We start from the raw sequence: 15,167 nt of genomic DNA, 5'->3' as shown, positions 1-15,167 counted from the left end.
ATGGAAAGGCCACATTGATAGTGGTACCTTTTCTGTTTTATAATATTTCTTAGCATTTTTCTTCCTTATTTCTCCATTTCCATCTCCACCCCCAGCCCCCCCCCCTCCTGAGCCCTAGTCATTGTGTTTTCATCTCCTCTTCTCATTTTCCGTAGGGCTCCCTAGAACCACATTAGAAGATGGTGTGTGTGCAAAGTGGATAGTAAGGAAGGGGAGAGTGTCCTTAGTTAGGTTCAAGTCCCCAGACTTCCTATAATCCATCATCTCTGAAATGTCACTTACAAATAGCCCCTCTCCGCTACCAGTACTTTGCCATTAAAGAGATCATGGTTATTAAGTGCCAAAAATGCTGATGTTTTCGTTTTGGAGGATTTTCTTTATGATGGCATTTTAATGGTATTTTTTTTAATGTAAAACAACTCTTAGGGATTTTGTTGTTTGGTTTGTGTGTTTGCATACATTTTAGGTGGGAGGGGAGTGGGAGTGGAGGCTGGCAAGCAGGGAATAACAATAGATAGTCTTTATTTAACTAGACATTGAAGTAAGAAAAGGCTTTCATCTATTATATTTATTTATTTAAAATTTTATTTTATTGTGTTACGAACACTTAACATGAGATCCACCTTTTAACAAATTTTTAAGTGTACAATACCGTATTGTTAACTGTAGGTAGAACCTTGTACAGCAGATCTCTAGAATTTATTAATCTTGCATAACTGAAACCTTATGCCCATTGATTGATTGATTGGTAACTTCCTATTTTCTCCTCCCTCCCCCGCCCCCTAGCCCCTGGTAACCACCATTTCACTCTTTGATTCTGTGCTGTGCCTATTGCAGATACCTCATATGGATGGAATCATTTGGTATTTGTGACTGGCTTATTTCAATTATAATAACATCCTTAGGGTTCATCCATGTTGTCACATATTGCAGAATTTTCATTTTTTTTTAAAGGCTGCATAATATTTTTATCCACACATCCATCTACAGACACTTAGGTTGTTTTTACATCTTGGCTATTGTGAATATCAGTGCTGTAGTGAACATGCAAGCGCTAATATTTCTTTGAAATCCTGATTTCAAGTATTTTGGGCAAATACCCATAGGTGCAATTGCTGGATCATATGGTAGTTCTATTTTTAATATTTTGAGGCATCTCCATATTGTTTTCCACAGCAACTGTACTGTTTTGTATTCCCACCAACAGTGTACAAGGATTCCAACTTCTCCACATCTTTGCCAACACTTGTCTGTTCTGTTCTCCTTTCCTTTCCTTTCCTTTCCTTTCCTTTCCTTTCCTTTCCTTTCCTTTCCTTCCCTTCCCTTCCCTTCCCTTCCCTTCCCTTCCCTTTCCCTTTCCCTTTCCCTTTCCCTTTCCCTTTCCCTTTCCCTTTCCCTTTCTCCTCGCTTTCTTGCTTTCATTCTTTCCCTTCTTCTTCTTCTCCTTCTTCTCCTTCTCCTCATTCTCCTTCTCCTTCTTCTTCTCTTCCTCCTCCTCCTTCTTCTCCTCCCCCTCTTCTGCCTCCCCCTCCTCCTCCTCCTTCTTTTTGATAATAGCCATGCTGACAGGTGTTAAGTGATATCTCTTTGTGGTTTTGATTTGCATTTCCCTGGTGATGAGTGACATTGAGCACGGTTTTATATATATGTTTGTAATTTGTATGTCGTCTTTGGAGAAATGTCTTTTCAAGTCTTTAGCCCATTTTTAACTTGGGTTATTTGTGTTCTTTCTGCTCTTGAGTTGTAAGAATACCTTATATATTTTGGAAATTAAGATATTTCAGTTGTATGTTTTGTAAATACTTTCATTCTGTGGGTTGCCTTTTACTGTTGATTGTTTCCTTTGCTATACAGGAGCTTTTTAGTCTGATGTAGTTCCACTTGTCTATTTTTGCTTTTATTGTCTGTGCTTTGGTGTCATATCCATGAAATCATCACCAAGAACAGTGTCATGAAACTTTTCCCTATGCTTTCTTCTTCTTCTTCTTCTTCTTCTTCTTTTTTTAAAGATTTTATTTATTTATTTGACAGAGAGAGAGAGAGAGAGAAGAGAGTGAGTAGGAGTACACAAGCAGGGGGGGCTGTAGAAGAAGAGAGAGAAGCAGGCTCCCCACTGAGCAGGGAGCCCAACATGGGGCTCAATCCCAGGACCCCAGGATCATGACCTGAGCCGAAGGCAGATGCCCAAACAACTGAACCACCCAGGTGCCCCTCCCCTTGCTTTCTTCTAGGTTTTAAGTCTTTAATCTGTTTTTAGGTGATTTTTGTGTCTGGTGTGAAATAAGGCTCCAATTTCATTTTTTGCTTGTGGATATCCAGTTTTCCCAGCACCATTTGTTGATGAGACTGTCCTTTTCCCACTGTGTGTTCTTGGCATTCTTGCTGAAGAATAGTTAACTGTGTATGTATGAATTTATTTCTAGGTGCCTGTATTTTATTCTGTTGGTCTATATGTCAGGTTTTGTGGGTTTTTTTTAAGATTTTATTTATTTATTTATTTGACAGAGAGAGAGAGAGAGAGCAAGAGAGAGTACACGAGCAGAGGGAGCAGCAGGGAAGAGAGAGAAGAAAGCCCAGTGGGGCTCAATCCCAGGATCCGGGGGTCATGACCTGAGCTGAAGGCAGATGCTTAACAGACTGAGCTACCCAAGCGACCCATATGTCAGTTTTTAATGGCAATACTGTAATGTTTTAATTACTGTAGCTTTACAATGTATTTTTAAATCAGGAAGTGTGATACTTCTAGCTTTGTTCTTTCTCAAGGTAGATTTGGCTGTTTAGGGCCTCAGTATATCTTCACAACAGTTCTCTGAGTTAAGTACTTTTGTTCCCACTCTGCAGATGGGGAAACCGGAGCTGGGAGTGCACTTGAGGACTATCTGACCCCAAAGTCAGTGCTCTTTACCATTATATTCCAGAGCTCTTGGCATATGGAGATTCATGAATTTAACAGAAAACTGTGAAGTAGGACACATATGTAAAATTAGGTAAGTTTCAGAGTTTTTTACTCATTTATTCACCTGAAGAATGCATGTAATAATGTATACTTTGTAAATTTTTAGGAGAATTTAATAACTTCCTGAAAAGCAGTATGAGATTCTTATTAAGAGAGTATCGAAACAATGCTGGTTTCTAAAAAGAAGTTAGTTGAAAATCTGCTCCCTAATAATCTTTCATGAATAAGCAAACATCCTAAATAGATGCACTGCTTTCACTCTATACTCTAAATTAAGCAGTATCAGGCCCCTCCCTCCACCCTCTCCCATGCATAATACATTCTGGGAATGTGGTCTTTTTATTGGTTGAATATGTTGTCAGTCACAAGACATGGAAAATACTGCCTCTGCTCTGTTTGCATTTATGATTTAACAGATGTGCTTGCTTTGAAGAAACGGATTCATTTCTTGATGGGAAGAAAAGTATTGTTTAGTTTTTCACTTATTTTTTTATGTATAGGATTTTCACTAACTTTGGACCAAATACTTGCCAGGAAGAATGTAAGGTGAGTAATTGCACATTTTTTTAATTCAATGCATCTGTGAACTTCAAGGCAAGTGTGAAATTAGATGGTTCTGTAATTTCTTTATATTGTTGCATAGCTATATTTGTTTATAATTCAAATTAGATAGATTAGATCATTCAGTAGCTAATAAAATCATTGAACTAGAGTTTATAAATAAGAGATGAAAATGCAGTCTTTATTAGAAGAGGCAGGAGTTATTAGAAATGCTCAAGAAACATTTGTATTATGTATCGAAGTATGTATCTATGAGAAAATGACTCAAATCAGTGTTCAGGTTTCTTTTATACTTACAAGTAAATATTAATTTCATTATTTTCTCCTGCCATTGTTATGAGAGAAGAGAAAAAGGAAAAATTTAAAAACCTCAGAAATATATAACCTGTCCTTCAAAGAAGAGGTGTTGAATCATTTTAACTGGTAGGAGACAGTAATTGTTTGGAGTACGTACTGTTTAAAACTAACAAGCAAAACTTCTATTCCTGTATCCTTTGTCTTTTGGCTCTTCCCATACCATATAAGGGAAACTATAGAGATTTATCTATAAGGGAGAATATTCAGAATCTGAATAGCAATTAACTTATGTGTCCTAATTGCTCTTTATGTGCCATCCCAACAAATATATCAGGGGATTTAGTGTGAACACCTAGCACTGACTAGGATGGTCTGCCAAAACCGTGTTCAAGGATCTTGAAGTCACCAGCTGATAAAAACTATTAAGTATAGGCATTTTCTATTTGTTTTTCCCACTGTTTCTAAATCAGTTAATGCTTTCCTTCAAGTTCATTTTCAAATAATAAGAGACCTGTACTCCTTAGGTTGTTAAAGCTTAGTAAGGTTTCCTTACTTCGTTTGTACAGAAATGACTGATTTGTGTATTATACTGGTAAAATGTACAGCAAATACTATAAAAATCCCAGTTCTGTTTTTGAAGCAAGGTTAATGGGTTTAAATAATCTCAGCTTCAGAAGGGACCCTAGATACCACATCAATCAATGATCATTTGAATCTAATAATATAGCATATTCATTTATATTAATATTGTTGTTTTGTGAATGTCTTTCAAACCATGGATCTGAAATTTAAAATAGCTTTCAGTTTTATGGGTCACTTCAAGGTTCTTAAGTCTCTAGGAAGGATGATTGTATTGTAAGCTTAATACTTGTTTCTTAAGCTTAGAGAGAATAGGGGTCACCACTCTTTCTTTACATACTTCTTCCTCAAATTGGGTTTAAACAATTCCTTAAACAAAAGGAAATATTTTTCCTTTTACACAGCATCCTGTGTGATTTCCCATTTTCTACTTTCCTTTTAAACTTTGTTCATTCATTAATCTGTTCGTTCATTCATGCATGTAGCATATATGTTTTAATACTTGGTACTTTTAAATAGCTAAGCACTGTGCTAGGTACTGGGTCTGCAGTGGTGAGCAAAACAGATATAGTCCCTGCCTTCATGAAGCTTTAAGTCTAATGGAGGAGGTAGTCTCATTAATCAAATGTGAGTCATGCTGTGAAAGAAAAGTACGGGAGGCTGTGTCCACATATAATGGACAGATCTGAACTGGTCTGATATGGTAGGAATAGTGTTCTTAAGGAAGTGACATTTAAGCTGTGATCTGTAGCAAGGGTAGAAGTACCTAGGAGGTAGGGAGAAGGGAAAATAGAAAACATTCTAGGTGGAGGGAACAGCAAGCGCTAAGACTCTTATGAGAGAATAGGGAACATGAAGCATTCAAAGAACTGAAGTAAAGACTGCTGGTGTAGCTAGAGCAGGCAGGGGAAGAGGTCAGATGAGGTGAGCACACTTAGCAGGTCTTTCAGGGCCTCAGAGGCCATGGTGGGAATGTGGTCTTCATCCTGCCCAGAACCATGTCAGAGCTGTTTCGCCTTCATCTTCACGAAGGTATCACTTTGCAGACTCATGAGGGACTACCTCATAGTTAAAGAATACGGCACCAGCCACTGCAAGCAGGCTCTTGATTACTTTTCAAAGGTATTGCGGAGATCTGTTTTATTGGACAAGGATTGGAATATTTTAGAGACAGTATAGGTCTTATTTCCTTATTTTTTATTTAAAAAAATTTTTTTTTTTTTTTAAAGATTTTATTTATTTATGTGACAGAGAGACAGCCAGCGAGAGAGGGAACACAGCAGGGGGAGTGGGAGAGGAAGAAGCAGGCTCATAGCAGAGGAGCCCGATGTGGGACTCGATCCCGGCACGCTGAGATCACGCCCTGAGCCGAAGGCAGACGCTTTAACGACTGCGCTACCCAGGCGCCCCTTAAAAAAATTTTTTGACCAGTGTTTCTCAGTTTATTCACATAGATAATTTTACCAGTTAGTTCTTTACAATTCTTACTTTAGTTCAGAGATTATGTAGTGATATATATATATATATATATAAAATGTATATATATAATATATATAAATATATATAATGTATATATATTTTACCTTTGGTTGAGATTATGGTTTCCCATAAAACCTTGTTAATTCAGTCTTATGGGCATGGGAAAGGACTATCTAAATTATAGTTTATTTAAAAAACGAAGTATAGCAGCATTATTGTATGTTCATGACAATAGATTCAATGAGATGAAAATAAACCTTTGTAGTCTTCTAAAAGCTTTTCATTTGTGAACACATGGAAATTTTTAATGAGTAGAGCAAAGTCTCAGTCTAAGCATATTATCAGTTTGGTAGCTCATTTTTCCATCTATCCATCCATCCATGTATTCATTCATTCATTCATTCATTCATTCATATACTTTTATTCAGGAAACCTTTATTAAACTGTCCTGCTAACTAGATATTTCCAAATGACTTGATAAATTTTTATCTTATTTAGATAAAATATATCTCATAATTTTCTGTTTTTGTTCATTAAGACATTTTAAAATTGAATACTTAACCCTGTATCATGAAATGTGATTTTTGGATGAATGAAGTTTAAATTAAAGAAATTTTAAAAGTCTCTTTGTGTATAATGATATTATTAGAAAGCTTGAAGCTCTTTAAGAAGTTGCCTGGGTATTAATGTTCCTTTCATGTATTCATGACTTTGTAACTTGAAGTACAGAGTTTGGAGTTGAGGTAAGATAGAGATGTTTTAGCTAAAGCACATCTCTTTGTCGTTACATTGGAGCCTCACTTTTGCTGCTCAGGAAATTACATTTCTTAGTGCTCCTAGGTGTATTTGGCCTCTGAAGACTGATTTATGCTAACCCTACTCACCAGAGACTTAGTATGAATCAGAATGCTAATTTATAAATTTTTATTTTTAATTTCTTTTCTCTTTTTTCTTTTTTTTAAAGATTATTTATTTATTTATTTGACAGAGAGAGAGAGAGACAGCCAGCGAGAGAGGGAACACAAGCAGGGGGAGTGGGAGAGGAAGAAGCAGGCTCCCAGCAGAGGAGCCTGATGTGGGGCTCGATCCCAGAACGCCGGGATCACGCCCTGAGCCGAAGGCAGGCGCTTAATGACTGAGCCATCCAGGCGCCCCTAATTTCTAAATTTTTAAAGGAAGGTATCCTTTTTTTTTCTTCTTTTTTTAGAGAAAGAGAGAGAAGGAGAGAGAGTGAGGGTGGGTAGAAGGGGCAGAGGGAGAGAGAGAGAGAGAATGTTAAGCAGGCTCTATGCCCAGCATGGAGCCCTATGTGGGGCTTGATCCCATGACCCTGAGATCATGACCTGAGCTGAAATCAAGAGTCAGATGCTTAACTGACTTTAAAAAGGTGCCCCAGAAAGCACCTTTTAAGAAAGAATAAATTAGAAAAATCCATCAAGGTAATGTATGTACATGGTTTTAAAAAAATCAAATGTTACTAAGACACATCATAAGTTATAGAAAAAAACTGCCTCCCAGTTAGTCTGCTTCTCTAGTAACAAACAACTCCCACATTCCAGAATCGTACAATCTCAAACATTTATTTCTCATTCATGTTACATGTTGATAGCTGTTAAGTGGGCTGGTGCAGACCTGCTCCAGCTGTGTTTCTCATGTCTTGTCATTCCAAGACCTAGACTGAAAGAATAGCCCTGTTTGGGCAGTCCATTATCATGGCAGAGAGAAGAGGACAAGGAGGTGGCAGACACATGCAGCACCTCAGAAAGTTTCCGCAGAACTGGTACACTATTGCTTCCACTCATGTTCCATTGACTCGACCAAAACACATAGCCGAGACTTACTTTGGGGCAGGAAATATTCTCTACCTATGGGGAGGTGCTGCAAATCCTATGGCCAAGGGCAGGGATATATATACATCTCGGATTGTTTCCAGGGAGTTGGGAACAATCATACAATCCACCACACTGCCACAGTATTTAAATATGTGTAGAGGATTTCTCAATTTACACATTTAATTGTATTTTTTTAAAGATTTATTTATTTGACAGAGAATGAATGAGGGAGAGCATGAGCGGGGGGAAGGGGCAGAGGGAGAGGGAGAAGCAGACTCCCCTCCAAGGAGGGATCTTGACCTTTATCCCAGGACCCTGGGACCATGACCTGAGCTGAAGGCAGGTGCTTAACTGCCTGAGCCACCTAGGCACTGCTTGATTTTTTAAAACCATGTACATACATTACTTTGATGGATTTTTCTAATTTATTCTTTTTAAATAAATTTTACACATTTTTGACACATTGTCTAACAACTTACTATTATTGCTGACAAGGTTTTTGCCTCCAACACTGCCCTCACTTTTCTTTTCTTCATCCCCCACGCCTCTAATATATAGTTCATTTTTACTTTCAGTTAAATCTATGCCGGCATCAGTGTGACTATACCTATATTGTTCGCTGACAAGCCAGGTAGCATAATATAATTGTTTCTTTTTTCTTTGTACAACTCTTTCCTTTTCTCTTGAGTTAAAAATTGCCCTTTTTCATTTGCAATATTCAAAATATATGTATTCTTTTTTTTTTTTTTTAAGATTTTATTTATTTATTTGACAGAGATAGAGACAGCCAGCGAGAGAGGGAACACAAGCAGGGGGAGTGGGAGAGGAAGAGCAGGCTCCCAGCAGAGGAGCCTGATGTGGGGCTCGATCCCATAACGCCGGGATCACGCCCTGAGCCGAAGGCAGACGTTTAACCGCTGTGCCACCCAGGTGCTCCTCAAAATATATATATTCTTAATTCTTTTCACAAGTCCGCTCATCTAACATGTACTGTAGTGTCTCAAATCCTTTTACCTAGAGCCCTCCCTGTAGGTCTCCTCTTTGGAGCTCTTTTGTCCTCCTACTACAACTGGATCGATGCTCTCCTGGTCTCATGTGCAATGGGCATCTTGAAGTCTCTCTTCCTCACTCTTTTAAGTTAGAGCCTCTGTTGATTAGTGCCCGTGCTTTCCTCTTTCTTGGTTTCCTCTCACTTTGCTGGAGAACATCTTCTTTTAGCTTCCCATGAAAGGGTGTGAGAGATACATTTTCTGAATCCTTGCATGTTTCTTGTTTTTCGTTTTTTGTTTTTTTTAATTTCTGGAAACTAATAGGACCTTTACTTTATCCCAGGCTCTAAAATGCTACAAGTACCTCATCTCACAAATATGACTCAAAATGAATGACAGAGCTAAATGTAAAAGCTAAACTTTAAAACTTCTAGATAAAACACAGGAGAAAATTTTGTGACGTTATGTTAAGAAAATGGTTTAGACCCGAAAACATAGACAATAAAAGAAGAAAAACAAATACATTAAACTTTATGAAAATTAAAATGTTTCCATTTTGAAAGTCACCATTAAGAAAATGAAAAAGCAAGACAGAATGGAAGAAAATGTTTTCAGTGCATATATCTGACACAGGGCTTGTATCCATACAAAGAACTCCTTGAACTTAATAAGAAGAGGACAGTTAACTTAATTAAAAAATTTGATAAAAGATTTAAACATATAATTCACATAAGAAAAATGTATGAATGGTCAATAGGCACAAGAAAAGATGGTAACTATCATTAGTCATCAGGGAAATGGAAAAGGAAACTACAGTGTGATAGGAGCCCATGCCTATGAGAATGGCCTAAATTAAACAGATTTATAGTACAAATATTACAAGAATGTAGAGCCATAGAAAAGGTCATATAGTGAAATTGATTGACAGTTTTGTTAAAAGTTAAACTTTTACTGTATGACTCAGCCATTCTTCTTCTGGGTATCTATTCAAGAGAAACAAAAAAATATTCCACATAAGCCCTGTACACAAATACATTTATTTGTAGTAGCTCCAAACTAGAAACACCATAAATGTCCATCAGTGGATGCCTAGGCAAACAAAATGTGGTATATCCATACAGTGAAATGTCTCTCAGTAATAAAAAGGAATGAGATATTGATATATATATAACAACATCAGTGAATTCCAATCATTACATTTGGGCTGAAAGAAGCCAAACACTAAAGGATATATATGATTCTATTTGTAATTCTAGAAAATGCAAACTAATCTAAAGTGGCAGAAAGCAATTCTTTAGTCTTCCCGTGGCTGAGAGTGGAGAGAACATTTCTCTACTGCAAAAGTGCGTGGGGAAACTTTTGTGGTATGTAAATATTCTGCATCTTTATTATGGTGATATGTCATGGATATATGCATATGCCAAAACTCATCAGATTATACGCACTGAGTGGATGCAGTTTATTGTACTTAAATTATATCTCAGTAAAATTGATAAAGTGAGAATAAGTTGTATGCATGCATGAATTTATTAATAGCAATGAGTAAACGTCATGGTCACCAACTTGTCATCTTCAGAAATTCTTATTAGATAATAGAGATCATATTACCAAGAGAATGGTGCATTCAATGTGTACTTGGTTCCATATAATTTATTTTAAAGCACTTTATGTTTTAGATTTAGTAACTCTTTAGCTAAAATTATTTTGCATATGGATCATGATATGTAATATATATGTATTTCTCTAATTGTATGTAATACACTTTATGTAATAATTATACTTATAGGTCTTGGATAGTAATTTCTTAAATATAGAGTTTGATCTGCATTTTTATATACTACAAGGTTCAAGTTCTGAAAAATTTTAAATTTTAAAGTTTAAACAAAATTTTTATGACATTTATGACACAATTGGAGATTCAAGCACTGACATGATAGTTAATGTTAAAGAAATTATTAATATTTTCTAGATGTAATTGGGCTGTTATTTTAAAAAGTCCTTGTCTTTTAGAAATACATCTTTAAATCATATAATTTCTGATATTTCCTTCAAAATAATACCAGAGAGGGGAAGTGGGTGAGCTCATAGGTGAAACAAGATTGCTCATAACTTGATATTACAAAAGCTAGGTGGTGGGTTCAAGTACATGGGGGTGGGAAGAGGGCTTATGTTTTTCTGTTTATATTTGTATGTGTTTACAATATTCCCTGATAAAAAGGTGTGTAGATCTTCTAAGTTAGCAATTTCACTACTAGGAATTTGTCTTAAGGAACTTCTTGGGGGTATGAACAGATAATCCACAATAATGTTCAATGTAGTATTGTTTATTAATTGGAAATGACCTAAATACTAATAGGAATTTGGTTGAATAAATTGATAACATTTGTATGTTGTAATACCAACATGGAATTCAAAATTATGTCAGAAAATCATGTTGAGCACCAGGTGATGTATGGAATTGTTGAATCACTGTATTGTACTTCTGAAACTGATATAACACAGTAAGTTAACTAATGGGAATTAAAATAAAAAGTTAAAAAAAATTGTTTCAGAAAAATATATAATTACATGAGAAAATATTTGTGATATATTTTTTGTTGAAAAAAATTTTGCAGGCTCCAAAACAGGATGTTTATACATACCTGTTTTTGAATTTTATAAAAAGTAAATTTATGTGTGTTGTGTATTACATCTGTGTGTTTGTGTGTGTGTAAAGTGAAACACTGGAAGGATATATATATTATAATTTACATCCCCATAATTTTCAGAAATAGCTTTTTGACAATAGAGTCTGTTTTTTTTAATAAAAAGCAAATATTTTTGCTTAAATATAGTAACAGTACAAGGAGTATAAAATTTCAGTATAAAAGATTTTATTATGTTTCATTATTTGATTATTTGGTTTATTATTTGGTTACTATTTATTTTGGTTAGACCTTAGTGTTTAGCACATTACTTGGCACATGGTAGGCCCTCAATAATAATTAATATTCAATGGATAAGAATTAGGGTTGATATTTACAAATTAAAAAAATTCTGACTTTTTCTTATTTTCTTTGAAGTACATGTATTACTTTTTTTTATTTTTTAAAGATTTTATTTATTTATTCGAGAGATAGAGACAGCCAGCGAGAGAGGGAACACAAGCAGGGGGAGTGGGAGAGGAAGAAGCAGGCTCATAGCGGAGGAGCCTGATGTGGGGCTCGATCCCATAACGCCGGGATCACGCCCAGAGCCGAAGGCAGACGCTTAACCGCTGTGCCACCCAGGCGCCCCCATGTATTACTTTTTTAAATCAGAAATTCACTATGAAAAAGTGGACAGTTTTGACAGGAAAGGTTCTGTCTTCTACTCTTGAGATGTAGTAAACTGAAATATCCTCCTTAAAACTTCCTATGAAATCTGAAATATAGATATTTGTTCAGCATCTTTTTATTTTGTTTTTTCTAGTTTCATCTCTCGAACATTTTCAAATAAAGAAGTGGTTATAAACGGTAAGACCTGTATTTGCGCTTATGATTCCTTGAAGAGTTGAGGACAGGGGTGTTGCCTGTGGTGTGCTTCCCTGAATACTGGTGCTTGGAGCAGGAGTCTCTCATGTAAAAATCTCTTTAACTGGTGTATTCTAAATTATGAAGCAGAAGAGGCTCAAGCCTGGTATATTTTACAGTGTTTGGCATTTTAGTATCATTCAGGTACATTAATAAATCAGTGATACTTAGCTTTTGTGCTCATCATTTATTTGACAGATCAGCAGAGTAACGGAGATATGAATCCAATCCAGAATTTCACAACAATACCAATCACACAGGTATGGATATGTGAGGAAACTAGGTTTATCTGTAAAAAAAAAAATTTTTTTAACACATTTCAATCAGTTCAGAGCAACTGTGAAAATATAAATAATATTTTTGTTAATAACTAACATTCTTGCTTAAGCTTTGGGTGTGGAAATGTATTATGGTAGTCTTCTAGTAAATAAAAAACTAAAGTTTTACTTGCTCTTGTGTATTTTCATTCCAATGCTCAGTTTTACTTTTGTTGCTTTCCAAACAGGATCACTATAGTAACGGTTTATCTTTGGTTACTGGTAAGCTTGGATTGCTGCTGCCTCCTTAATTTCTCTTTTATCTGTACTTATATTGGAGTAATTTGTATGGAATAGTTGATCTAGATAAGTGGATCTTCTCTCAGATATAGACCTGCCTTTGTGACTTCTGGAGTCAAGTACTGAAGTGCATTGTCTCGGGCTTCCTCAGGTTTCATAAGACGAAGAATCATGTTAGAACACCCTGCTAATTTTTGTATATTACATGATCTGGAGCTGCACCGTCCAAGGCAGTAGCCACCAGCCACATGGGGCTATTTAAATTTAAATTCAAATGAAATAATGTTAAGTAAAATTAAAAATTAATCTCAGGTGCACTGGCCCCATTTCCAGTGCCATAATAGCTTCAGAAATCCAGTGGCTGCTGCACAGGACAGTGCAGATATACAACTATCCAATATTGCAGAATGTTCTTTTGGGTATTAGTGGTCTGGAGAATTAGTCTAGATATCTGGAAACCTCTTGTTATTTTTGTTTGCTTAGCATGTTAATTTCTGTATTTTAAAATCTTGCCTTATGTGGGTTCCTATTTTCTGAAGGGATTACAGCCATTAATTTCATGGCATGGTCAATTTTTGTTTTTGATTACTAGACTTTTTTTTTTTTTTTTTGAGTAGTTTTAGGTTTGCAGAAAAACATGAACAAAATAGAAGTTTCCCATATGCTCCCTCAATCCCTCCCTCCTCCAGTTTCCCCTTTGTTTAACATCTTGTGTTATTGTGGTACATTTCTTAAAGTTGATGAACCAATATTGATACATTATTATTAACTAAAGTCCATAGTTTGTTTGAATTCACTCTTTGTATTGTACATTTTATGGGTTTTAACAAACGTATAATGATATCTACCTGCCACTACAGTATTATACAGAATAACACTTTTGTGGCCCTGAAAATCTGTGCTCCACCTGTTCATCCCCACTCTTTCTCCCAGCCTGGTAACTTTTTAAAGTCTATATTGCAAATATTATTATTTGCAAAGTCAGCTTTTTAAAAAAAAATTTTTTTTTATTTTAACAATTTGGTCCTTTCCAATTTGGGTGCTTTGTGGAACTAGGTTCATATACCTTTCAGGTATACCTATCAGTTTAGGCTTGTTAAATGATTAAGATGGGTCCCCCTATCTCCTTTGTCCCACAGTAGCATGGACTCTGGAGTGAGAGAGATCCGAGTTTCAACAGGTTGTAAATTAGTCCTTTTACTTCCAAGAAGCCTTTTGTGCCATGGAAATAAGCCCATCTCTTAAATTTTGTTTATTTGGTTAACTAGACTCTCAACTACACTCTGAGCAGACAAGGACATTTAGAAAAAGAACCTTGGAACGCATTCAGCCATCATAGCCCAGTTAATGTCTCCATGGATGGAATTCCCTGCATTCTTTTCTGGGCCAAAGGAATAACAATAAAATTTAAGAATCGGACCTGGTTGGACCTTACAGATGAAACTTTTGGCCAGAAGGCGACAGTGGACATTAGCAACTCAAATTGCAGTGAAGAAAGTGCCACGTAAGTTGACTGCTTTGCTGGAGGAGGCCCTTAGGGCGATTGTAGTCTGTTAACTGAGCGGTCAAGTTTTCTGACATTTCAGAAGATGAAGTAGGTTCCTTTGTAGTGAACTTGAAACACATCTCTGATGAAATGTTTAATGTCTAAAATGAAAGATAAAAAGTTAGAAATTAATTTAAAAAAATTTTTCCCCAGCAGTTTTCCTGTTACAACACCTTGAGGAAAATCAGGGTTGTGAAAGTGAAGGTTTTCCAAATTCATTCTGAAAAATGAACCAGATTCCAGGCTTGGTATCAACTCTAAATGTGAAGTGTCAAACTACTTTTGTCCTAGCAGGGAGGAAATCATGTGTCAGCGAGCAGAGCCATACCTCTTCTGGTGGGTGAAACAGAGAAGGCTGACTCTAGCCAGGGCCAGTTTCTGGTTCTAGGGAGTGTTCTGAAGTTGTGGAACGTTGCCAGTTTGCAAATGTGCAAGGGTACCTTTGAATGGCCATATTCCAGCAAATTCTTTAGAACATTTGTTCAAAATGATTTTAATAATTCCTTTTGATTTGAGATAAGCAGATTAAACAAATGTCCTTTTTGAAGAAGAAATCAATTTCCAGTACCTTTCTCTGTTTTCTAGTCATCCAAGCAAAAATTTTTTGCTTTTATTTGTTTTGGTCAAGGAGGAGTAAGTCTGGCGTATCCCACTTGCTTTCTATAAATCTCCTTGCTTTCAACATTTGCTGGTATAATGAAAGCTTTTGGAAGATTTTCTGCATTTGTCCTGGCTTGGTTTAGATGGGCAGAATGCTTTGTATACTGTGTATTTGTGTGTATGTGTGTGCGTATTCATTTTACATACTTTGGCTGGAAAT

General features: G+C 36.1%; 1 protein-coding gene across 8 annotated transcripts in view; it reads left to right on the top strand.

Moving 5' to 3' along the window:
- Positions 1-15,167, top strand: part of ATP6AP1L (ATPase H+ transporting accessory protein 1 like) — a 46,155-nt gene that overhangs the window by 14,387 nt on the left and 16,601 nt on the right. For 5 of the 8 annotated variants that reach the window (XM_008711080.2, XM_040622125.1, XM_008711079.2 and 2 more), the window contains 5 exons: positions 2,842-2,987; positions 3,457-3,502; positions 12,144-12,187; positions 12,443-12,504; positions 14,070-14,305. In XM_008711080.2, coding sequence (XP_008709302.1) covers positions 12,463-12,504; positions 14,070-14,305 — 278 coding nt within the window. In that variant the 5' untranslated portion in view covers positions 2,842-2,987; positions 3,457-3,502; positions 12,144-12,187; positions 12,443-12,462. Of the gene's footprint in view, positions 1-2,184; positions 2,206-2,624; positions 2,662-2,841; positions 2,988-3,407; positions 3,503-12,143; positions 12,188-12,442; positions 12,505-14,069; positions 14,306-15,167 lie in introns of those variants that run through there. The other 3 variants (XM_008711081.2, XM_008711082.2, XM_008711076.2) reach the window with 3 other exon arrangements.

This window comes from Ursus maritimus, unplaced genomic scaffold (assembly GCF_017311325.1).
Source record: "Ursus maritimus isolate PB19 unplaced genomic scaffold, ASM1731132v1 scaffold_5, whole genome shotgun sequence".
In the NCBI taxonomy this organism is placed as follows: Eukaryota; Metazoa; Chordata; class Mammalia; order Carnivora; family Ursidae; genus Ursus; species Ursus maritimus.
The sequence above is the reverse complement of the archived record's forward strand: the minus strand, read 5'-3'. Positions and strand labels throughout refer to the sequence as shown.